The sequence below is a fragment of the Mastomys coucha genome, unplaced genomic scaffold (assembly GCF_008632895.1).
Source record: "Mastomys coucha isolate ucsf_1 unplaced genomic scaffold, UCSF_Mcou_1 pScaffold13, whole genome shotgun sequence".
In the NCBI taxonomy this organism is placed as follows: domain Eukaryota; kingdom Metazoa; phylum Chordata; class Mammalia; order Rodentia; family Muridae; genus Mastomys; species Mastomys coucha.
Genome location: NW_022196895.1, coordinates 31,194,113 through 31,220,757, shown reverse-complemented (window position 1 = coordinate 31,220,757; position 26,645 = coordinate 31,194,113). Strand labels below are relative to the sequence as shown.

At 42.2% G+C, this 26,645-nt stretch overlaps 1 protein-coding gene across 1 annotated transcript in view; it reads right to left on the bottom strand.

Moving 5' to 3' along the window:
- The window catches only part of Ctnna1 (catenin alpha 1), a 137,823-nt gene that overhangs the window by 4,706 nt on the left and 106,472 nt on the right, over nucleotides 1-26,645 (bottom strand). Inside the window, exons 8-14 of the mRNA XM_031365346.1 lie at nucleotides 25,422-25,502; nucleotides 24,243-24,395; nucleotides 11,558-11,650; nucleotides 8,006-8,162; nucleotides 4,792-4,992; nucleotides 4,139-4,290; nucleotides 131-241 (exon numbers count right to left, since the gene is read on the bottom strand). Coding sequence (XP_031221206.1) covers nucleotides 131-241; nucleotides 4,139-4,290; nucleotides 4,792-4,992; nucleotides 8,006-8,162; nucleotides 11,558-11,650; nucleotides 24,243-24,395; nucleotides 25,422-25,502 — 948 coding nt within the window. The remainder of the gene's footprint in view (nucleotides 1-130; nucleotides 242-4,138; nucleotides 4,291-4,791; nucleotides 4,993-8,005; nucleotides 8,163-11,557; nucleotides 11,651-24,242; nucleotides 24,396-25,421; nucleotides 25,503-26,645) is intronic.

Here is a 26,645-nt window from a genome sequence, read left to right as displayed (position 1 = left end):
GTTGTACTCCACAGGAAAAAAAATGATCAGAAAAATGGCATTCTGAATATAGTTAAATATCCTAGAAAAGGGCCAGGCCTCATAAAACCAGAGTGCCTTTCTGGAACAAGTCTGAGGACTGTGTCCTTACCCGGGCACTCTGGCCAGCTATCAGCTGGTCGTCTTCTGTCTGGACACTTGTCCTGCTTCTGACATCAAAGTCTTCAGTCTCGAAGTCAGAGTCGTCCAGCTCCTCGGGGGTCTGCAGCCAAACAAAGACCATGAGTCAGACTGGCCCTGCTTCCCGCTGAGAGGGAGCCCTCGGCCAGCAGTATGGAGGCCCAGGGTGCAGACTCTGGCTACCAGAGAGTACTGTGGGCAGCCTCCTCACATAAGGACTCAGGGTTTAGGCTGACCTCTGAATCAAGGCTTGTCATAATACAGGTTTCTCAAGGAATCTACGTATGCACATGAAGGTAAAACCCGGTTATCCTTGGTCAAGAGTTTTTAAAGAAGAGATGTTTTTACACAGCGTAAAGCAATTTCATAAATGCTTACTTTACGACAACAAGAACATGACGTAAGTTAATGCTGGGCTTTCCTTTGGGTGCCAAAGGCTATTTTTGAGGAATGAAAAAACAATGTGTTATTCGTAAAGTCTAATTTTATTTTTATCAAAGGACAAGAGAATATAGCAGAGGAGAGTTCAATGCATACCAAAGACCAAAGGGGCTGACAGCTGGTGTAGTCCTCTGCAGTAGTTATTAGGTAAAAATCATATTTTGCACAGATGACCAGCCTCTCCTTCTTAGCTACTGACTTGAAACAATTATCAAGAAGAGCCGGCAGGCAGAGGAGCTGGGGTTGGGGTTGGCCCAGATGGCTGGCTGGCCTGCGACAAGGAGGCGGCAAGGCCTCACCTCTACGAGGCCCTAAGCCAAGCCAAGCCACGCCACGCCCATAGGATCTTGTGAGGCACTGAGGAAATGGTACGAGCTTGGGGTCTGACAGGCAGAGGTTGAGTCTACCTGTGAGCACAGTACTGGTCAGAACCACAAGATTCTACAGAGCCACAAAGATCCTGTCGGTGAGTGACTCTGGAGTCCTGCTCAGCACCTCTGAGCTCTGGCCAGACTGCTGTAGCGTGTGCTAGGTCCAAGGAGTTTTCCAGAGCAGCAGCCAACACTGCTTCCTTGTGTTCCCTTGCTTGCCCAGAGCCTAGCTGGGTCCGAAGAATTGTTCTTGCCAAGAAAAGGAGCTCCTCTCTGTTCTCCATTCACCCACGCACCTTTTCTAACAGCCAGCAGGAGTGATGGGCAGAAAATAAGTAAACTATGACTTACTATAAAGTGACTGGCACAATAAACTAACAGCCATCATGGTGACTAGGAACAGGCAAAGATTTGTGAAGCAGTGCAGTGGGAACATGCGGGTGGGAGAGTATGGGTAAACTGAGGTAAAAGAACAACAACCTGGCTCGCTGGCTGGCTCCCAGCTCAGGTGACTGAGGCAGGGGATGGGCACTGGGAGTCAGGTCAAGTGATGTGGACACTCAGAGAGTTTAAACAGTAGACTGTTCAATGACTAAAGCCGGGGCTGGATGCCCTGGGCTAAGAGACTTCAGGCAGAGGGAACTAGGGAGACTAGCTTAAGGGACACTGGGCCTTGCACCAGGGTGGGATGCCTGAGTGGGTAAAGGCATGTGCTGCCAAGCCTGAGAACCTGAGTTCAGTCCCTGGGCCCCACATGGTAGAAGGAGAGGACTGACTTCCACAAGTTGTCGTCTGGTCTCCATACATGTGCACATAAAAATAATGTAATTTAAAAGAAAACCCGAGGGGTTGAGTGAAAAGTGGCATGTGGGACCAATCAAAGATATGTGTAGCCTAAAGGACTAGTGAGAATCAAACAAGGAGAAACGTGTGCATGTGCCATGGGCATACATGTGCATGTGCGTGCTGAGGATGGAATCCTGGCTCAGGTTAATGAATACTTGGCTTTATCACTGAGACTCATTTCCCAAGAAAACCAAGATGACTGTTGAATAAAGGGCAGTGATGGGGTGATGGGGTCAGTGACAGTGTGCGCAGTCGCTAACATGAAACTAAACTACGCCACCGACATGATTGTCAGTGAGCCATGCTAAATTACACCACCACCTTCAAAGCTTCACTTCTGCTGGTTTCTTGCCAAGCCCACTTGAGCACTAAGGGTACCTTCCCTGAGAGTCTATCACTATACACACCCCTGGAGGCCCAGGAGAGGAAAGGCCTGGCATTCTTTATTCCAGCACAGAACTAAATATAGGAAGCAGCAGCCATTTATGTGTCAGGTCTGTGCTGGAAACACTGCCTGTTTATTTATTTCATCCAATAAAGCCATTAATTTTTTTTAAACATTTACTTTCTGCCTTCCTGCATGGCTGGCATCCCTGGAGGCTAGAATAGGCGTGGGACTCCCGGGACAGAGTTACAGATGGCTCTGAGGGGTCGGGGGGGTGCCCAACCGCTCAAAACCCAGCCAGTGCTTTTAGCCACTGAGCCATCACTCCAGCTCCCGTAATAACATTCCTCAGGCGGAGAAGGGGGCAGACCACATACCAGACAGAGTGCAGAGAGATAGATCCCAGACTACTTCTTCAGAATGGTGCTCTTAGCCTGGATCACCTCCTAGGGAAACACTATACATGGCTCTGCTCCCAGTGGCTTTAACATGGCATCCAGCCGCCGGGTGGTGGTGGCGCACGCCTTTAATCCCAGCACTTGGGAGGCAGAGGCAGGTGGATTTCTGAGTTCGAGGCCAGCCTGGTCTACAGAGTGAGTTCCAGGACAGCCAGGGCTACACAGAGAAACCCTGTCTCAAAAAACCAAAAAAAAAAAAAAAAAAAAAAAAAAAAAAAAAAAACATGGCATCCAGCCACTGTGTGCATTGCTGGAGTATATGTAGGTAGCCTTGGCACCCACTAACACCGTGTTAGAGCCACTAGCTGCCATGGGTAACTCTGACCAACTTTATAGGAGAGAAAGTACTTCTGTGCTAACTGGAGGACAACATGCAGGAGTTAAGTCTTCTCTAGCCACATGGGTCCTGGGAATCAAACTCAGGCCACAAAGTTTGACAGCAGCCACCTTTACCCACTAAAGCATCTTTGGCCCACATGGGTTCTTCATTAGCACAGCATGGGAAGACTGGAAGTCTTTGCTATCTTCCAGCCACACCCACACCATTCCTCTTCTCAGTGTGCTTGGGCACATGGCAGCTTTCCTGCCTCACCCGGAGAATGGTGGTCTTAGCTGAGTTTTTCAATGCCTCATACAAAGTGGAAGCAATAGGCCTTCAACACCTTCCTAACTGACACCGTGGTTAGCTTCTGCTGGCTACATAGATAGGGTTAAAAATGACAGTTTGTGAGACGTAGACTCAGGACCTATTTGATGGAGGAACCTGCAGATTCAGAACCCTCTTGTTCACAGGGAGGTCTGAGGACTTTCTGTGGCTTTCTCTGAGGTGGGTCACATAAGACCTAGTGGTAGTACTTCCACTTGGCCATGAGCCATGGAACATCACGAGGGGCTGCCACTTGCCGGACTCTTTATCCTGAACAGAGATTCTAACCTCCTGCCTGGGGTTCCCTCCAAGGAGACGAGTGTCCCTTTTGGGCAGGAGTACAGTAGCTTTACCTACCTTAAGAAAATGTTCTTTGAAATTTAAGACATCATTTTCTGTAGTTCCCCCTGTAACTCAAACTATTCTATGATTATCCAACTAAATTCCCTAAATTAATTCACCAAGCCCAACTCATGTTAGATTTCTTTTTCTGGTCCATGTTTGGGTTCTGTCTCAATCTAATAGCTCTTAGATTCATGGATTCAATATATTGCCACTGTACCTACTGAGTTCCAGAAGAGCACATTGCTCAAGTTAGCAAATGATAAAAAAGAAGCTGTTAAAATGTCTAGAAGGGCTGGAGAGATGGCTCAACGGTTAAGAGCACTGACTGTTCTTCCAGAGGTCCTGAGTTAAATTCCAAGCAATCAAACAGTGGCTCACAACCACCTGTAGTGGAATCTGAGTCCCTTTTCTGTGTGTCATTGTACTCACATACTAATAAATAAATCTTTAAAAAATAAAATAAAATGTCTAGAACATGGTTCTTCACCCGTATCATCAGGACTGCTTTCCGGATGTCCCGGATGCCATCGTACACCAGACGGGAGGCATCGATGAACTCATTCTCATCCATTGGCTGGGCAGGGTCTGAGCTGAGGGCTTCCACAGCTGCTTCCACTTGCTCAGTGAAACGTGGCATGACTACAGAGACAAGGAGGACAGGTCACACTACACAGATCGAGCTCCACCAACCTTTTCCCGAATCCTTGGCCAGACAGTCAAGGTTATGACAAAGAGCCTCTGCTTCTCACCAGATTCTGTGAACTAGGGCGGCATGGGTGAGAACTTGAAATGATACTAATGACTTGGAGGCCTTAGGAATGGGGATGGCGGTAGGCTGGGGTAGGAGTTTACTGCTGTCGTGCTTCTCTACCATGTAAGAGGCTCTAGGTTCAATCCCTAACACTGCAGAAGGGATTTCACCCTGATGATGTATGCTTCACTAGCAGTAGACAACTCAGATGCTTACCTCAGATACATAAAAGGAATGTGCTTGTGAGCTGCCTAAGAGCCAACTTCCCACTGTACACTGTGCCACTCAGTGTGTGTGCAATCCCCAGTATTTGGAATGAGAGGGCAGCCTGTCAGAGCCAGCCATGGTAGGGACCAGGGAAACCCTGGGAGGGGGGACAGTCCTCACACCTGTATTGGAGAGGAGTTTGGTGGCTTCCAGAACCTTTTCTGTGTAAACTCCTGGCTCGTAGTTGTCCATCTCTGAGGTGACTACATGAATGACTCTGGCTGCCCGGCCTCGGATGGCACCAGCAGTGCGATCCAGCCCATCCACATCTTTCTCTTGGAGAGCGATAACACACTTGTTCACATCTTCCAAAATGTGGTTCTCTGAGGACAAAAAGATGAATGAAAGATCACATCTTTTACTGGAAGGTGACATGGTAACACAGCATGTTCTAATTACTGAGGAGGAACTTGGTGCCAACTACATGGGTCAGGTTTTATATGAACAGATCTGGTCCACAATGTGAGTTCTCAGACACTCAGGGTTACAGGAAAAAACAAAACCCTGTTGTGGGGAGGTGGAGGTCAAGTACAGTTACTCACTCTGCTTCCTGACTACACAGAGCGACTGGCTGCCCTAACAGACCGCACTACTGAACTCTGAACCCTCTCAATCCTAAGTTACTTCTTACATCAGCAAGAAAACAAACAAAAAAACCAAACTACTAATATTCTCTCTAGTCACCAAGCAGCTGTCAAGTACTGTCCCCTTCCTTCAAGTTTAATTTCCTTTGAAGGGAATTCCCATCAGGCGATATATATATACATACACACACACACACACACACACACACACACACACACACACACACACACACACACACACATATTAAAGGCACAAAAACCCCTTTGTATGAAAACCAGACAGGGCAGGGAATAAACATTTTAATGAGGATTAATACTGACTGTCAACTTGAAGGGATCTAGACTCGCCAAGCTGACTAGCCTATGGGCACACCTATGAGAAACTGCTCAGTTTAGGTTAACTTAGGCGGAAGACCCATCCTAACTGGGCAGCACCACCCCACAGGCTGGGTCTTAGACGGAATCAAAAGCGGAAATGGCAATGCAAACCCAGTCAGACCCACTGCTGGGGAGGTCTGGGCCCTTTGAGGGACTTACTAAGGTTTGGGTAAACTGGTGTCACACTGTGGCCTCCAACACTTGTTTATACTCACAGAAGAACAGTACTCCACCTCAGAGACTTTTTCTTGCAATGAACAATACTGAACACAAAGACACTCTGTTGCTCAAGATGGTGAGAATATGGGATGGTTCAGTGCTCAGCCCTAAACGGGACGCTCACACAACCCCCTCTAAAGCTTGGGGAGCGTCATGGAAGAAGGGACTCAAAGAATGCACTAGACAGAAGATAAAGAAGGCCTGTGAAATCTTCTGGTTACGACAGCCATTACAATGGGAACTCAACTCTAGCAACTGGGCCTAGCAAGAGTCAGTCATGGGTTGGGGAGGGCGCACAGGCTCACCATCAGCTACTGATAGAGGAAGGGAAGTACTGTCTATCTGAGCACTGTAACCAGCTTAGTCTAGCAGGACATACCCAGGCACCTGCTTGGCCCTTTACCTGCATTACTGATCACTTGTATTCTTCAGCAAGCTCATGACAGGCAGATAAACAACATTCAGATGTTCTCTTCAAGACAACAATTCTATGCTTGAATTCACTAATAGAAACTGGCTCAACTGTTTTGCAGTAAGTCAGCCTTCTCGTAACTCATTTATTTACAAAAATGTTGAACCCATTCACTAAGTAAAAGTGGATCTGCTAAAGAACTTAATTTCTCTTTATTGGTCTTCTGTTTTATATTAAATAACCTTAAAAAATCCTGTCTGAATCCCACTAAATGCTGTTGTTACTTAATCCCTTTTGTTGTCTGATTTAAAGAATATTATACAAAGAACACTTATTTTATTATATTTTACTTTACTGTAAAAAAAAAAAGAAAAGAAAATCCCTTGAGTCTAAGCTCAATAAACATACCCACTTTAATTTAAAAAAAAAAAAAAACACAAAACTGTAAGAATGTAGTATTTATCCAGAGGGGACTTTGCATTTAGATTTCCAAATTTGTTGTTTGCTTAAAAATGTGCTATGAAGGTAGAATGTTTTTCCCTAAGCCTATGAAAAAGAGTAATTCCATACTTCATTGGGAAAAACAACAGAAGGCCAAGATTCCCAAAAAGGCCCACTGCTGCATTTTTGGCACTTGCAACAATGTGCTTGCAAATGAATTTTTTGTTGTAAAGCAGCAGCACCTGCAGCCTGGCAGGCCTGCAGAGGCAGGTCTATCCACTCTTCCTGTAGCCGGCCCCAGGCATCTCAGGGAGGACGTGTGAAGCCAGAAGACATCTATCTGTATGCAGAGCACAACCTCTTCTTTATATAGGTCACTGCTGGAGGACTGTGCTGTGCATGTACTTAAGTCGGCTTCTCTTTCAAGCCCCATTGCCACTCACATCTTCCACATTCCAGCCTGTGGCTCCCTGGGGTGACAGGTAGTTTCAGCTCTACAAGAGCCCAGTCACTAAATCTGCCCACAGCCACTAGCCTCAGGAAGCCTGGCATTTCCAAGAAGACAACACAGCCAGGGGCAACAAAGTCCATGTTAAATGGAAAATGCATTTAGTGTTACTCAACTCTAAGGAGATAGGATTAAAATTTATTCTGTGAGCTAAACACTGAATTGCATTTGACAGACATGTTCTATATGAATGCAATTTACTATGTCATTACCAGTTTAAGTTTATATAATGAAATCAACTGTTTTTGTGAGGTGAATTACCCAGATTTATTTTCTTCAAGTTCATAATTAAATGGCATTTAAATATTTCCTCTCTGTTTTCTATCTGTGCATTACACAGACACGGTCTTTGGGAAAGTAGTCAAACTATGATCATTTCAGAGACAGAGGCATTCCAAGAAGGGAAAGAGAATTCTCTACAATAAACCACCTGAGGAGGCTCCTCCCCTGAGCTTCATAGGCTTGTTACGAGTGACCAGTGACACAGGACATAGGTCTAAACTAAGGCATCTAGATGGGTAGACTGATATATGACACAGGGGCAGGGCCAGAGGGGGTCGTAGTCTACACCAGCACTGAAAACTTCTGCTAGCCCAGTAACTAATGCTTTCAGGATGGACGCCAGCCCCACCACGAGGGAGAGAGCTCCAGGTCCAACTCCCCTGCTCAGGACACGTGTGGAACTTTGAAAAACAGGAAACCAGTGTGTTACTGATAGTTTCCTTGCCAAGATGTGAAAGTGTTTTGTCTTGGGCAACAATTCTTTATGCCCCTTTAGGGAGCCAGCTCGTTACCTGAGACAGCCAAGAAGTCATCAATGGAAGTGATGTCATCAACAGCATCTGTGAGGACACGCACTTGCTTCTCCCACTGCTCTTTAAAAAGGTCCATGTTCTCTTGGGCCAGCTTACTCTGTGGCTTCGCTGCTAAAGCCAATGCAGCATTGATGACCTGCAGGAGACGGTAAAGGGATGCACAGAACTCACTCTACCACAGCCATGCAAACCATCACGGGGTGATTTGGTCAAACATGACACCAGGTGCTCCACCATAGGTCGTATGTATAAAGGAAATACTGAACAGCAGGCCTTAGACTTTAACACCAAAGCAATTAATTTTATTTGGAAACTACAATTATAAAATAAGTGAAGGCTCCCTCTAATTTAGCCAATCTGTAAAGGCAATTCTATAATTTTTTTCCTCTAAGATTTATTTATTTTATGTATATGAGTACTCTGTGGCTGACACACGAGAAGAGGGCATTGGATCCCATTATAGATGGTTGTGAGCCACCATGTAGTTGCTGGATATTGAACTCAGGACCTCTGGAAAAGCAGCCAGTGCTCTTAACCACTGAGCCACTCTCCAGCCCCCAATTCTATAATTTTTCACATTAAATTCCACGTTTTTAAAACATTCATAGAAATGTACCATCAAAAATTACATAATTAAAATTATATGCTACATATAATTAACTATGCTGCTTCCTTTTAAATATTCAACATCATTAAGTATATATTAAAACATCACTATTCCATTTTATAGCTATCTTACATTACTCTCCTACTGTGGGGGTATTTAGACTCATCTCAGTTAGCCATCGCTATTACAGAAGTAGCGATAATGTCCAATAATGCATAAGCCTAGTACCAAGTGCCAAATTTATTGGAATTCATTCATGATAAAGGTACTGTATTCCAATTCCAAGGACTCTTTTCCCCTTGTCATTTTAACAGAGGTATCTCTGACATATAAAAATTCCACAGAAAAGTATATAGTCTGTTACATATAGGTAAGAATCTAGGACTGGGGACATAGTCCCCTGGTAGAAAGCTTGTCTAGTATGTGACAGGCTCTAAATTCCAGCTTCAGCACAGCATGCACACACACGAATGTTTTAAGAGATAGAACTTATAATTCATACAATTCATCCATTTGAAATATAAAAATTTAGTGACAATTACTACAGTCACAATGAAACTGCATTCAAATCTACCATTTTTTTAACTCCAAAAAGAAGCTCCAAATGTATTAGTAATGGGGAGTCAGCACTCCCCATCTTCCTCTTCTCTCCTTATCCCATCTTCTAGTAACTACTAAGTTATTCCCCTACTCCAAAAATAACAAATGAAAAGGGTGCACAGCACTGTCCTCCTCCTCTTCTCCAGGGGAAGCACACAGTCTAGTCGTGAGCCATGGAGTACAACGTTACCCATTTTCACTCTGCACAGACAGCCCGCACTCAGCGAGTTTTTCTTTGATTCCTAGTTTCTAAATATGGCCTAGGGAAACAAGAGATACTTCTCTTCTATAACTACCAATAGTTTGTTAACATGGGTGCTGTGAAACAAACCCAGTTGCTTTTTGAGTATAGTCCATGCTCTTAATTGCTGAGCCATCTCCCTAGCCCCATATCCCATCCCCTTTAGAAAGCATTTTAACCATCTCTCTTCTTCTCCATGTTCATTTTCATACTATTCATTATTCATTGTAATCAGTGAGTACAGGAAAGGATCTGAGAGGTTCTCCAAAAGATGGACAGAAATGGAGAGTAAATGAAAAAAAAAAAAATTCTTACCACCCTTTGCCATCAGACATGCCAATGGGTCTCTTCTCATTTATCTAGGTAATTACAACTTAAGAGAACAAAAATAGACAGCCCACATGGTCCAGTCTGTATTTCAGCTCTGCATGCACAGAGAATAATCACTCCCAGAAAAGATCTTTTACTCAGGAGCATACGCCTAATGCTAAGTATGGTCTGGGCCCTGTGTCTAAAACTCAGTTCTGAGGTAGGCTCCATGCTATGACATGGGCCAAGTCACAGGGTTCATGAACTCCAGCATTTCATTAGCATTGACTACATTCTCCCTGTGATTCTTTTTCCCTAGGCTTTAAGATCATTTATATAAATACTCTTGGTAGGTGTGATCAGCGTATGTTACCATCTGTTTCTGCAGATATGTGGAAGCATTGTCGCTTTTCAAGCATTTTAAAATGAAATGGAGAACCAAAGATATTAAAGTGCTGGAAGTATAAAATGACAAACTTGAGGGAAGAAAGTCCAGTCTTTAGATATATCTACTCTAAATTTATTTCATACAATTTGGTCATCTAATCTACTGCATTATCTCACAGCAGTCACTGGAACATTTTATGATGGTGTAAAGCTGGCGAGATAGTTATCAGATGGCAGGGCCTTGTAACTGGTCCATCATAGAAGGCTTGAGTGCTTTCACAGCAGAGAGCCAAGGGACAGTGTTGCGGTGCATTTCAGGTTGCAGACTTTACATAGAAACCCCATCCCTGAGACCTCTGATCCATTCCCACAGTTCCTCTGCTTGTCCCCCCTGATGGATGTCTACCACCAGGTTAGCAGGGCACACAGAGAGAGGTTATCTTAACTCTTAGACTGTGCTATAAGCATTCCCTACCTGGGAAAGTAGGAAAATATGACTGAAGATTGCTTAGAGGTCTGAGAGGCAGGGAGAGTATCTCACAGGAGGCAAATACACTGAATATTCAAAAGCACTAGCTGGGGCCAGTAAGAGGGCTCAGCAGATAATGGCTGCTTGCTGACAAGCCTGATGACCTGAGTCCACTCCCTGTGACCCATATAGTGGTAGAAGAGACACAATTCTCATAAGCTCTCCTCGATTCTCACACCATGAGTACATGCAACATGTGTAAGCACACACCAATAAAGTAGGGGAAAAAAAGAAAGAAAGAAAGCATTAGTTGTTTTATGTACTTAAGAGTCTTTCTAGCATCCCATACTCTTAGCCCAGCCCAATTACCCATCCTTCCGAGTGTCAATATTAAACAGAAATGGTTAGCCTTCACTTCAGTGGCTGGTTCAATCAGGCTACCATTATGGGCATAAGACACTTCAGCAAAGTAGATGAGCTACTTCATGACATGAGTGTCACAACTGCACAGGCTGGTAAGACACCTGTGTACCACACACGTAACACATGTACACACAATGCATGCATGGAGAACAGAGAAACTTGTTGAACTCTGTTCTCTCCTAACCACCAGGTAGGTCCTAGGGTGGAGCAAGGCGATCCGTCTTGGCAGAACCAAGCAGCCTTGATGACTCTCTCTCCGGTGCAATTTAAATTAAAGGCAAGGAGGCAGTAGCATATGACTAAAAAATACTTAAATTTTCTAGTCTATGGTTTATTTGTATCAGGATTTCCATTTAAAACCCCCTTTTTAAAAGGAAGGGAGGGAGGGAGGAAGGGAGGGAGGGAGGAAGGGAAAGCAGACCTATCCAGATAAATGTACATCCACCCTACTAAAATCCATGTTGGAGGCACTGTAGCTTGCCGGCTATACTTTACCTGAGGACAGAGCGCTTCTAACTGGCTTGCAGACATCCGGACGAGCTTTACACCTTCTTCGTTATTGGAGATTGAACAGGCCAAGTTGGCAACCTGCAAGAGGGAAAAACATAAAAATGCCTCTAAGTATTTTTCTCTTTTGACTGGAAAACAGGGCAGTAACTGTGCCTTACTCTGGCCTTCCCAGCAAGGAGAAGTCAGAACATACGCACTAAGGAGCGTCACTTCTCAGGCTGCAAGGACTTCACAATGATACATTGTAGGCTGGTATCAGAAGCGGTGGCTCACAGGCTTTGAAGGATCTCTAATCTGCCTGAAGACTCACAATAAGGCAATTATAAGAAACGCCAAGGGACACCAAGGAAGGAACTGTCAGTATCCATAAATAGGAAAATTTGTAGTTGCTCTTGAGGGGAGAGAAATCAAAACTTCAAACTGCTGCTCTCCTTGTCATAAGTGTCAATTCAAGTTAAGTTTATGTGAACATAGGTAAATTACAACTTTTAAAACATGATAAGGTAACCCTGAAGTGGACCAAATGAGCCAGGTGTGGTGGCATGTGCTTTTAATCCCAGTACTTGGGAAGCAGAGGCACGTGAAATCTGTGAATTCCAGGCCAGCATGGGCTATAGAGAGCTCCAGGACTGCCAGGGATACAGAGTGAGATTGTGTCTCAAACAAAACACAACAGATGGAACCAATGCCACCCTCCTAAACAATAAAGGCAAGTGATGACAATGGAAGCCACAAGAACCTTCCCCAGGGTTCTCAGAATGGCGTCGCTGGTTGGACTTCTTTGGCAAAGTTTACTTTTAATGTAGACCTTTACCTTCCTTCCCTCCCTGTTCTCTATGCCACAGCTGGCATAAGCAGAAATGATCTTTACAGTTTATATCATAGTTTAGCTTGCTAGTGTTCTACTTGTCCTAAAAATGCTGCTCTTTAGGACTAGGTATATCATAAGACCCTATCTCAAAAAGAGGGAGGGGGCATTTTGGAAAATCGATAAAAAACTAGATGACATCACAAAGCTCCCTGGTGAGGTGAGACCGCAACACAAGCCTGGCCACTGCTTCTATAAGTTGCTTTCAGACAGGGAACAGAAAAGACAGATGGACACTGGGATTGTGCTTTCTACCATCCAACAATTTTATTTCAATTTATTTCTATTTATACTATCTCAATTTTATGAATCTTAAACTTACAAATATTTTCAAAATCAAGAAGTAAAGAATAGCCAGGCAGTAGTGCCTTTAATCCCTGCACTTGGGAGGCAGAGGCAGGTGGATTTCTGAGTTCGGGGCCAGCCTGGTCTACAGTGTGAGTTCCAGGACAGCCAGGGCTACACAGAGAAACCCTGTCTCGGGGGGAAAAAAAAAAAGAATAATGTATTCTCGACTACAGTCAGATTTAGGGTGGTGAGGATACAGTAAAACGGCTTAATTCTTTAAGTCATTTGTTTCCTTGATACAAATCCTATGAAAAGGGCCCCAGAAGACTTACTCTCTGTTTTAAAACATAAGTCTAAAATGTTCCTGACATACTGTAGAGCAGTAACGCTCTAGAAAAGGGCACTGTTTTGTTGTAGGCCTGGAAGGAGGAGGACGTGACGCTTGTCACTAAGTCTTTTCTGGATGAATAAGCTTCAACACACCCTCCAGGAACAAGGCTACTCACTTCTCACAACGACAAATGTGCAAATGCAAGATCTAGACTACAGCTCTCTGAGAGGCCAGCCTTGTATACTAGTGCCAGACCTGGCTACCTTGAAAGAGAACACAGGGAAGGAAAACCTTCACACCTCCTACTGAGAAAAACCCACACCTTTAGATTTGGAACAGTAGTCAATACAACTTTAGAAAAAAAAAATTAGTCTGTAGGAGAAGCAGCTCAAGTCAGTAGGCTGTTCTTCAAGGTCTCAGTTGGATTCCCAGCACCTACTCGGGAGCTTACAATGGTCTGTATCTCTAGTTCCCGAGGATGTGACATTCTCCTCTGGCTTCCACAGGCACTGGACACGCACATCATAAAATCAGTGTCAAGTCTTTAGCGTGACAGGTACAGCAGTGCGTATCTTGTGACCCCAGCGGCAGCTAAAGTAGGAAGATAATGATTTCTAGGCCAGCCTAGGCTACCCAATCAAACCTGGTCTCAAGCCACTGCGCTGCCTGAAGATGAAGATTTCAATCCCATCTCTGCAGGAAGGTAAGCTCGAAACTAGCTAGGGCAAATTAGTAAGACCCTGATTAAAAACCAAAGTATGTGTTTGGGGGTAGGCAGCAGCTCTGTAATAGTGTGTTCACCCAGTAAGTGTGAGGTCTGGGGTCTAATCCCCAGTATGTCGAGGTATGTATCTGGGGAGAGTTGCAAGAGTTTGAAGTTTGAATAAAAACAAAGAAATACAGAAGCATTTACCACCACCCCGTCCCCACAGAAAACCCCAGGCAGGTTCTACTAAAACAGCAAGTATCTGGTAGCAAAACAAGAGGGAAATAGAGAGCTCAACAACACAGTTAAGAAAAGGGAATAGGGTGAGGGGCTGACAAACAGGGCCGAGAGAGACACAAAGGAAAACCTAGTGGCACAGATGAACCGCCTATCAGAGATGGTGATGAATGTTCTCGCTTCTTTCAAATAAAGGCACATATTGGATAGTTCCTCACATCATAGGTGGGAGCAAATGACCTTGCCATTAAAGAATAATAATTGTCCTACGTTTATTTTTAAACTGTTGAAAACCAATCACTCAATGCCTCATATGTAAATCACGGAAGAATTCTTTCTGAAGTTATTCTTAGGAGGGGCTTATTCCCCAGGCGGGGAAAACTGTCACGAATTTCTCAGCCTACATGGCTCTAGCACCTCCATCCCTGTACTTCAAGCTCACACTGCCTGCTCTGCTTCACTTGGTCCCAGCTATCCATAACATTATCATATGTATTTTTGTTCAAAATAAGTCACGATAATCTAATTTAGGAAGAAGCAAGGTATAAACAAGCACCACTAGTAACAAATACAAAACAGGATTTATAACAGTGAATTTATTTAAATGATAAATTATTTTTAAAGTTCCCTATTTCTAAATCTATTTAACTGCCTCATCTTACAAGTAAACCTATAAATGGTGTCTAACTAAACATGAGGTATTATCAGTTGCATCTCCCGGTGAGAAAACGGAACCTCCAGGGATCTGCCTGCCTCTGCCTCCAAGTACTGGGATTAACGGCCTGTACAACCACGACTGACAGGCCTATAATCTGTACTGTAATCTAACACAGCCAAGGGTGACTAGAGTGTTCCTCAACCCTTCCCACCAGGATCCGAGAGAAAAAATTCTGCAGAGGCTCCTAAGAAAAGAGTTTCTGGAGTAGATGGCTCTGTGGGCAGAGGCACTTGCTGCCTCTGAACCCAAGTGGCAGGGACCCATGTGGTAGAAGGAAGGGAGGGTTTGCTTTGTTAACTTGACAAAGTGTTAACTTGAGAGAGGAGAAAGACTGGTCTGGGAACAAAGAAGACTCCTTCATCTCATGCACACTGATTGTTATTTGCTAGAGTTTCTGCCTGCCAACTCACATGGGCCCACTGAAAAAATACACAGCCAGAAATAAGATCAGTGTTTAATTCAAATGTTCTTCATAGAGCCTTCAAGGCCACTTTGCTACATGTTACTACATACAAATTCATGACAAAATCAAATATATAATGCAGAGCATTCAATTTGCAGTCAAAATACACATTTCAAACTAATAGAGTCATACCCCATGAAGTTCCAGATAATGAGAAAACTGGGAGAGAGAGCCCAACAGTTAAAGGATTCATCCACTTTGTACACAGCAAAGGAGATGCAACCTGAGTGCAGCACACCCTACCCTAAGGCTGTGTTAGTGCACTACCTGAGGCTGAAGGAAGAGGGGGCTAAGTGACACATGGTAGCTTCCTCATTTTACTCTTATAGCTGTAAATCTGAAGAGACCTGGATAAGTGAAAAAGAATACTGACGGCAAAGCAGGAACAGAGAGGTAAGGAAATCATCAAAAAGGACACACAGATATTACATTAGTGACAAAAAGGTTTCAGACAGCAAACAAATTTCCACCTTAACAAACTTTCAAAGACTAACATAAAGACATCATGAATTTGATATGAGAGAAAAAAGTAAGATACAAAAGGTCCTTTTGTCTAGAAGCACTAGGTCACTATTTATAAGCAGATGAGAGAACACACAAAGCATCCAGTAAACACAAGCCCTCTGCTCCTCCTCCTTCCTATCAACGACCTTGGGGATATCTAACATCTATGCACATTTTATTAAAAAAAAAAAAAAAAAGGGCAGGCTGTCCTGCAGGGAGTCAACAAGTTCTATTAATGATAACCACAATCCAAGAGCTGGTCCTAGAGCCTAGGCAGACCCTCAGAAATAACAGTGGAGCCAGGTGGTGCACGCCTTTAATCCCAGCACTTGGGAGGCAGAGGCAGGCGGATTTCTGAGTTCGAGGCCAGCCTGGTCTACAGAGTGAGTTCCAGGACAGCCAGGGCTACACAGAGAAATCCTGTCTCCAAAAAAAAAAAAAAAACCAAAACAAACAAACAAACAAACAAAAACTACAAACAAAAAACAAAAACAAAAGAGAAAAGAAAAGAAAAAGAAATAACAGTGGAGAGATAACAGTGGAGAGACCTCACAGAAAAACTCTTTGCTACTATTTTAAGTAAAGTCACAAAAGTGTTTGAATGTGATCCAACAGGCACTCAGCATCAGTCAGTCACTAGCACTGTACACATACTTGATCTTGTATGTTCATATAGAATTCATCCTCTGTAGGCCCTGTAGGACCTTCCCACCTTTGAGTGAATGGAGCCACAATATCAGGACTGATATTACTTGGACAACTTTACAGGGCACACTCACACTAAAGAATTTTGTATTATATTTTATATCCTTTATATGCTATAAGGAGAAATTATTTATAGTAATGCACGCGCGCACGCGCACACACACGTGCGCGCGCACACACAATTCTTAAAAACCAATTTAGTACATCTGCTATGTTCAAATTTATGTTGGTCACGTATTAAAAGTACTGAAATAATAGTTCTGGTTTTTTGTTTTTGTTTTTTTTCTTTTCAAGACAGGGTTTCTCTGTATAGAACTGGCTGTCCTGGAACTCACTCCATAGACCATGTTGGCCTCGAACTCAGAAATCCGCCTGCCTCTGCCTCCCAAGTGCTGGGATTAAAGGTGTATACCACCGCTGCCCGGCGAAATAATAGTTCTGTAACCACTTCAAGCCCGCAGTCACTTGTTCCTCGAACCCTGCCTTATGAGAAGTGCATGCCTCTCACATTCCCCACTCTCTAGAAGATAAGTCCACATGGCTGAGGATTGATTTATTACTACATCTCTAGTTTTTGTTTGTTTTGTTTTGTTTGAGACAGGGTCTGACCATGTAGCTCTGGCTGTCCTGGAACTTAGACCAGGGTAGCATTGAACTCAGAAACCGGCCTGCCTCTGTAACCTAAGTACTAGATTAAAGGTGTGAGCTGCCACTCCTAGTTTAGGAAGTCCACAAATGTTTGCTGATATAATCTTTCTACATTTTTTTCTCTTCCAATTTATAAAAGATTTGCTTATGTTTTTGAAAGATTAATTCTAGGTAAGTAGAATGAAATACTGCTCAAATCTGTCACTTAAACTTCTTTTTCTTTTAAATCTCCATATTTTTCTCAACTTCACATCCCAAAAGATCTGCTCAGGCTGGAGAGCTGATCAGTGCTTGCTGCATAATCATAAGAACCAGACTCGGGGTTTACTGAGTCCTGGAATGCCTATAAATTCTGTGTGTGCACAAACACAAATACACATACACACAAATGTGCACGGTGCCTTCTATATAAAGACTACTTCAAAATAATACATAATGCAAAGCTCTGTGTTTGTCAACCGTCTGTACACAATTGCATCAGAGTTTGGATGCTGGCTGAATCTAAAGACTGAGCATCTGCATGACATTTAACACGAGAATGAGGACAATCACTATCTAATAGCTGCTGAGAACCAAGCACGTACTAGGAATCATTCTATGCCTATGTTCAAAAGAATATTCTAGTTCAGTGAGTAGGGCTAGATAAATAAGCAAATCTACTAATTTCAGATAGTAAGGAGGGATGTGAAGAACAGAAAAATGATAAATATAACTACTAGACGGTTACACGAGAGCTGAGGGAGGCCCTTTTTGTGGAAGTAACATTTGGGCCTGGAAAAGGAGAGAGAAGTATGACGGGCCAGTCAGCACGCAGACATGGGACTAAAGGCAGCTGGAAATGCAGGTAGGATATTTTCTAATATGGTGAACTATCACATCTGTCCCTTGAAACCATGGCAAGGGTAGGTGAGAAAAATTCTGAAGCAAAGGAATGACATGAGCTGACTTAAGGAGATCATACTGACTTCCTTCGAAGGTAAGAAGCTAGACAGGAATCAAAGCCCAAGCCAGATAGCCATTAGGAGCTGCTGCAGAAAACCAGTATGATAATGGCTCCACTATGGACTCCATCCCAGAAATAAACAAGAAAATGATGGGAGTCAGGTCTTGGGGAGGTGGAGGATAGGCTTTCGAATTTGGGTCTGAGAAGCTAAGTGAGTGACAAATTCAACAGCAGTACATAAGCAAGCATCACAGCAGGGACTGGCAACACAGACATCTAACAACCAATTGTTAAAAAAGGCACACATGTGCCCTGAACATTTGCAATCGCCATAACAGAAATGAGGTAGCCAAGTTACACTTCAGCACATCATGGTTTCATTTGCCTTAGCAAACAAACAATTAACTTTGGTACCAGATTTGTATACTTAACAACAAAAATAAAATACTGGAGATAATCGGGTTTGAATCTCTCTAATACATTGTTTTCTTCTTTGTGCTGGAAAATCTCATCCCCAGTTCCTAAAAATGATCTTACAAAAACTGTATTTTAAAACAGGAGTGTCTTACAACTGTACTTTATCTAAAGCGGTACTTTCAATCCCAAGGCTATATCAACATGCTTTCAGACAGAGACTTGCGGGGCAGGGAAATCTGTCTAAGAACACTAACTGCCACAGCCAAGTGCAGGCACACCTGGCTGGTGACCTGGACCCACAGTTCAGTAATCACAAAGCAGTTGCTGCAGCAGTAAGACATCTGTCCACTCGGAGATCAGAGGACGGCTTTCAGGAGTCAGTACTCTCCTTCAGTCTGGGGAACTCCAGATGCGACTTACAGGGCAGAGGCAAGCCTTTTTACCCACTGTGCTGACGAGTTTTATGTCAACTTGACAAAAGTTTAGTCTTTTTTGGGAAGAGAATCATCAGTTGGACCTATAAGATTGGCCTATGGTGCATTATTTTTGATTGATGTGAGAAGACCCAGCTCATTGTGGGAGGTGACACCTAGGCTAGTGCCAGTAAGCAAGACTCCTTCCTGGCACTCAGTTCCTGCCTTCAGGTTCCTGTCCTGACCTCCCGCAGAGGTGGGCTGTGAGGTGGAACTAGAAGCTGAAAAACTCTTTCCTCCTCAACTTGCTATTTGGTCATGGTGTTCTACCATAGCCATCAAAACCCTAACACACCTATTGAGACACTGAGCCAGGTCTGGGGCACATTTCTTTAAAAACCTAAGAAATAGGGTTATATACTTCAGGAAGTAGGTGTGAGGTATTGCCATCTGACTCCAGAAACAGTTTACTGCATGTATAGAACAGTAGCACCCAAGTGTTCACAGGAAAGCAAAGCAAAGAGCTTAAACTTTAAACATAGGTCAGGACATTTGTGAAGCACACAAATGATGCTTAACATAAAGGAGAACCAAAATCATTGCCTCTCAGGCAACACTATGAATAATGTTCCAATCACTGGCTAGCATTTTACAGAGAAGTTGCTCTCCATCATTATTACAAATATCCTTCTCATTTTCTAGGCTGACTTTTAATGATATGAAAACTGGACAGGATAGTGGGGGAACCTACACTTGGAAGAAAAAAAGGGTACCATCCAGAGAAACCACCAGAACATACTATGCTTTCTTCTTTTTAAATAATTATCTCATGCTTGATACTGAAAGGGAGAATAATGTAGACCTGTCCTATCTAAATGCCTTAGCAAGAAAAAGATAAAAGGATCCTTGACTGGCTGTAAGGACAGTTACATAGAGACCCAATCAGCAGGACATTTCCAGTGGCAAACTGAAAGGTTCTATTTTATGTTTATCTTAGCATTGTAAAAACATCAGATTATATGAAGAGAGAAAAAAGCACATTAAAAAAAAGTAGAAGAGATAGAAGAAATGACAATTTTGGAAAGGAAAGTTGATAAAGAATAATAACAGCAGCAATTCTGACAACAGATTAAACCAGATCTAAGTTTACACTGACAGCGTATCTAAATCACACATACAACAAAATACCAACCTGCACCCACTGAGAGAAATGGACCTGATGTCACTAAGAAGCAGGTCCTCTGTAGGGAAAACCTGAGTTCTGACTGTAAGATCAATGGAAATCTCAGAATATTGCCGTTGCCTAGAAGACCAAAATCATCCTGAGAAATAATGGTGAGTCACTCTCCAGAAGATGAAGGCCTTGGCTGCCGCCCTCCCCTGCCTGCCACCCCATGCTGGGGTTCACTGAGAGCTGCACTTAAATGGAGGACACACAGGGACGAGCTGTGATAAAGAAAACTCCTCAAAGCCTAGAAATCATCTAGCACTGCCCAGCAGATATAATGTGAACTACACAAAGATTTGTAAAATTTTTAGTAGTGACATTTAAAAACTAAAAAGGTAAAACATTTAATCTAAAGCTGTTATCATTTGAACATATAATAAATGAAAAAACTAATGTTATTTTTTTCCATACTATATACTGAAAGGACATAGTTTATACTAGAAGTACTCCCAACTCACAAATATGTAACAGCAAGAAGATGGACAGAGAGGTTTCAGAGTAGATGACAACTTCTTTCTACTACAGAAATGAGACTCCACAAGTGGCATACACTTTCTTTGAAGACTGAGTTTTCCATGAAAGACTGGAGGAGTCCCAGAAGCTCTATGTGATTTCTAGATTGTGGGGTGGGGTTTGGGGGAAGCACAGACAACACAGATTCTCACTATGTAGCCCCAAGCTACCCTGGAATAAACTACATAGACCTGGCTGTCCTAGGATTCCTAGACCCTGACTCCCAAGTGCTAGAATTAAAGGCATGTGTCACAAATGCTAAGCGTGCATGATGCTTCAAAAGAGCTACACAGAAAGGGACTTACACCATTAAGTAAATACCTATAACTTTAAAAGAAATAACTGAATAATCTGTTGATTCCTACAGAGAAGAGTAAATCTGACTGGCTGTTAGAGGGCAGGAACTCAGCAAGGCGGTGGTAGGCATACACCTTTGAGAGGCAGAGGCAGGTGGATCTCTGTGAATTCAAGGTCTACAGAGCAAGTCCCAGTACATCCAAGGCTACATAGAGAACACTTATCTTGAAAAATCAAAAAACAAAAAAACAACACAACAACAAAACAGTAGAGCTTCAAGGAAAAGCAAATCTCAAAGCCAATCTTACCAGGGAAGAGAAGTAATAAGTGATCAAGTGAGGGTCATAAAATGGACCACCTGCCTTAAGCTCTTGTGTGACATTTATATGTAGCAAGCTAGGCAGATTGTACACTCAAGATACCTTCTAAAAAAATCATACATATGATATACCATCACAGTACACTGAAATACAGAGTACTGTGTATCACATAATTTGTTTGGTCTTATTTTTGATTGATCATAAAGTCCAAATACTCCTCAACATTTGGGATTCCTTTAGTATAAGGAGTAGCACAGTTATCCACCCCAAACTGGAAGTTTATGTTAATGAGGTGACTTGGGATTCGGAGTCAACCATCTGATAAGGCAGCTTCACCTGGAGACAGAGACCGAGCGTCTTCAATCAGGCATTTATAATGAAACTTGAACAAAATTCTGGACATAGTTACCAAGCTGGTATATCTATAGGTGTTATGGGAGGGTGGAGGGCCCCAATTCCAGCTGTATGGGGCACAAAAAAATTCAGCTTCAGCCTGGTTTTCAACTGTCTGTCTGGTTTTGGTTTCTGTGCCCTGGAACTCACTCTGTAGACCAGGCTGGTCTCAAAAGTCACAGAGCCCCACATGCCTCTGCCTCTGGAGTACTGGGACTAAAGGCATGTACCACCACCACCTGACTCCTATGTGTCTCTTAATTTGGCTGGTCCTAACTAAAAGTCTTGCCTTTCAAATAAAACATTCTATGTATATGTCATTGTAGTGAGTTATCAAGCCTGAGATAGGTTATGAAAATGCCTAGGACTTGAGGCAAGCTGGTCTGAGAGGTAATATCTTGGAGCTCTAAGGTGGCATTTGAAACATGGATCTTGTTGGGGCCTATGACCTTATCTTGTAAGTCTACGTTAATTCCTGACATATACTATCAGAACTCTGCTGCAGAGTTTCAGAAAGATCACTCCTTCTAAACATACCTGTAAATATTCTTAGTGGTTGTAGAATCTGACCCTCGCCTTTCCACTTATACTCATGTTCCACTAGTCATGTATATATCTTATGTACTCTTTTTATCTTTGCTAAAACCAAGTCTCTGATTAGTTCAAGGTGTGCCACTATAATACAAAGGTTGTCTAGGGAGTTGAAGTCTTGTCACGAAAGAAAAAGTTCTTCCTTGAGTCAGGAATTTCTGAGGCTTCTGAAACACTTAGAAATTAATTTCCTTTTCATGGACATAGTAATTATATATCTTACTGTCTCAGTTATCATAAATATAATCATAACTTTGCAGAATGGCACTGCATAGCTTGGGGTTATGCCTCAAGAGATGAAAATCTGTACCCTTTAATATACAGGTAAGATGCAGGAGAAGGTAATAGGTGTAGAGGGCATGCAGAGGGGAAAGGTGAGAAAAGGGTTAGAATTGAGCTGAGATGGAGAACATCACACTCTAATCTCCAAGGACTATGTTCAGAATGAAATGGGATGTGTAAGTCTGGAACAAAGTTTTCAATGACTCTCAAGCCCAGTTAGTCAGTGGTTGACTTAAATTCTGTCTGTCTGTCTGTCTGTCTTGTCTGTCTGTCTGGTATTCTTTCAAGACAAGGTTTATGTACTGGTGGGTGTCCTATAACTCACTATGGAGAATAGGCTGGTCTTGAGAGATCTACTTCCCTCTGCATCCTAAGAACAGGGATTAAAGGCATGCACCACTATGCCCAGTCACTGTTTCTCAGTGGTGTCAGTCCACTGAACCAATGAACTAAATGAACCTCACTTCACCAATGGAGGTTTACAGTAGAGGTATGTAAGCTGGGGGAAGCTCTTCAAGCCTGAGTTCACTTAAGTATTATAAAGAGTACATAGTGCTATATTACCATAGGTGCTGGTTAGAGAGGATGAGGATGACCCAACTGGCTCTCCCATGAGGGTACAGATAAAAACTGCCCAGTCTTCAGTTGATACACCAAGCCTTGACGCCTATCACTCAAAGGAACTTTTTAGTAAGTAGGCCACTTATAAGGGACTGGTTTCCTGAACACAATTTCTGTCCACTTGGAAATGACATCTCATACTGTCATGTGACTGTTGTGAACCAGATTATGCTTAATGGAGACACAAATGACACTCTCCAATTTTAGTTCCAAACATCAGAATCATTAACTTGAATAACAGGCTGACCTATGCATTCTGTGCATAATTCTGGTTAGAAAAACTCTTCAATCAATAGTCAAACAAAATGAGGTATAAAATTAGTAAGGTGTTTAATGTGATTACTGACTGATATTTGCCTTGAAATAATTTTAGTATTAACTTGCTCTGTGTTACTAAATATCACATTATACATTTCGGGTCAGTTTCTGCTTTTACATACTGACCACTTATTAATGGATTTATGAACTATTTATCAATTATTACGTTTCTATACTAAGGTTATGTTTTGTGTGTATGTGTCTCATTTCTAAAACATACTAATAGTTAATGAGACAATGTAAAAATGAAGAAGAAACCTAACTTATCTGGAAATTAAATGTTAATTCATCTTTTCTAATTATTATTTCACAAGCCAACCATTTCTACACAGATTTCTAGTGTAAATTCATGTATAATTTAGTGGGTGTTGGGCTTGTTTACTCTTAAAACAGTACTGGACCACGTCTGCCTTAACCGTAAGGTGAAACACCTACTCTATCTATCATTCTTTTGGTCCTCAGAACATGGATCTCATTAGTGACCTCATTTTACAGGTAGAACATAAGAAATGCCATGAATTAGGTAACTTGCTGAGATGTAATTCCAGGCAGTGCTTATCAGAAAATGACTGGTTTGTAGCTGCTTCCACTTGGTACACTGTGTCAGTCTTGCTATAATATCATGGTCTAGCTTTAGCTACACTACCAGTAAGTGATGGTGTTGAATTTCTAAGACAAAAGCTATCCATGTAATCAACATAAACTGACAGAACAGTAGTTATGATAGAGCCCCAGTGATAACAAAAGACTGTTTATAAATGCTGTGCACTGGTGAGCCCTTGAAGACCTATGTACCCTATTCAATCATGCAATTAAAACTGACAACTCACCAAGTTACCTGTTACTGAGACCACTAATGCTCTTACCTCAATCAGTTTGTTGGCATGTTCACGGAAAACTTGGGCATACTCCTTAACTTCTTTCTCATTCCCATTCTTTGCAGCTTCAATCAGCACTAAAAGAGGGACGTTGGTCTCCAGGAAAGAATCTGATACATGGTCCATGACAGCTTTGCGAAGCTAATAATGAAATTGCATACATGTGATTTTATTGAAGTTAAGCTGTGATATAATAACAGGCAGAACTTAGCCAAGCACCCCATGTGAGCACTCCAGTGAGACAACCTTCAACACAGGACTGCAGAGGCCATGTTCTACACAGTCAGCACTTTAGCACCAGAATTCCAGTTTTCAAAAGATTACCTTTTTCTTTCTTTGGGTCTTACAAAATTAAACAGGATTATAATACCAGTCTCGATTGAGTTGGCACATAGCTTTGGAATACGTTAATTAATTAGCTAAAATTCAATGGAAAAAGGAGCAGTTTCTGGTTTATAAGCGTTACCACACTATAAACTTTAAATTTTATCTTTCCAATCACTGTTGACCCACCCATGTTTTATAACAGCTATGTGTAATAACCATGCCTACTAGTTCTTGAAAACTGTCTAAATTCTCACCATAACTTATATCTTAATATGTGTTAAAGTACATATTTAGTCAACTCTAAATCCCTTTAAAAACTTTAACAAAATTTAATTTCAAAATGTTGATGAGATTATATATCATTAAAAGAACAGATTTTTAAGTTTACTAACATGGAAAGTTCAGTATCTCCATCATGACTGCACTTAGGTAAAAAGACACTTTTAGCAGTGGAAACAAACTGACAACACAGAACAGAATGGGCAGACCCTAGGAACTGGAATCAAGTGTATGGAAGCCAATAAAACAAGATCCTTTGAGGTTATTTCCAAAGATCCCCAAATCAGCTTAAATTGATTTTCCTGACTATAAATCCTTTCCACACTGGAGCCAATTCATTCAGTCCGCCCCAGAGGGAACGTAATAGTCTATGTCCCTCTGAGATTTTCTTAGACATTAATAAGCTTATTAGCAATAGAACGGAAAGAGTCACTTTTCTGTGAAGATTTACCCTTTCCCTTAATTAAAAATATAAGCCTGTATTTATTAGATTTTTAATTAAAACTAAAGCTGAGAACTTAGGAAATACAATTGTCCCCTGTCCCCCTATTTTAAGCTTACCTGTCTACGCAAGTCCCTGGTCTTCTTGGTCATTTTATCTATTGCAGAGTTGAGTGCATCACTTCTTTCTTTACGTCCAGCCTGAATAAACAGATGCTCATGTGAGTATTTTACAGGGAACCTAATGCCAGTCTATAAATATTTAGTGTTAAAGCAATGTTGAATAAGAGAAAAAAAAAACAGTAAAATGAGCATTAAGTTTTTGCATTATTTTATTTCTATGTGTAGGGTGTTTGAATATGTCTGTGCATCCTGTATGTGCTGCTTGCCCATGGACGTCAGAAGAGGGAGCTGGATTTTGAGCCTCCACGTGGGTGTCCAGGAATTAAACCCAGGTCTTGTAGGAGAATAGCCACTGCTCCCCACCACTGAGCCGTCTCTCCAGCCCTCCTCAGCAAACAGAAACAAAACAATTTTTAGGCCAGGAAGTGGTGGCACATGCCTTTAATCCCAGCACTTGGGAGGCAGAGGCAGGTGGATTTCTAAGTTCGAGGCCAGCCTGGTCTACAGAGTGAGTTCCAGGCCAGCCAGGGCTATGCAGAGAAACCAAAACCAAACCAAACAAAAAACAAAAAAAAAAAACAATTTTTAATTCAAAATTGGAAAATGTACAATGGGAGTGTTTATATGCGACTTCACCTAAAATACAATCTTGTGCCACTTAGGCTCATCATCTGGCTGATCCAAAGATACTTGGGGAGCAAGGAAGGGTTTAGCAAGTTTGGAATTCAGAGTGAGATCCCATCTCCAATAAACATCATCTCAATTCAAAGTTCAGCATACAACAAGTCCATTACCAGTACCAGTTCTTCTAGTGCACAAACAAGACTAAGTTACATCTGATGCTGGTGAGCTTTCAGAACAAAGAAGCTGAAGAAATAGCTAAGTATATAAAGTGCTTGCCATACAATCCTCAGAAGCAAATAATCTAGTATAACAGTGGCACCCTGGTAATTCCAGCACTGAAGAGGTACAGACAGGTAGATTTGGGTCTTTATGACCAGCCAGCCAAGCCTAATTTGTAAGCCCAGGTAGGTCCTCACAAGAAATTTTGTTCCCAAAAACATGGTGGGTGACCCATGAGGCTAACCTCTTGCTTTCATATGCACATGTACAAATAAACACACTTCTGCTACACATTCAAAACTTAAGTAAAAAGTAAAATGTAAAGAAACAAAAGATGGCTCTTGATACTAAATGGCAAACAAGTTTTATTTCTTGATT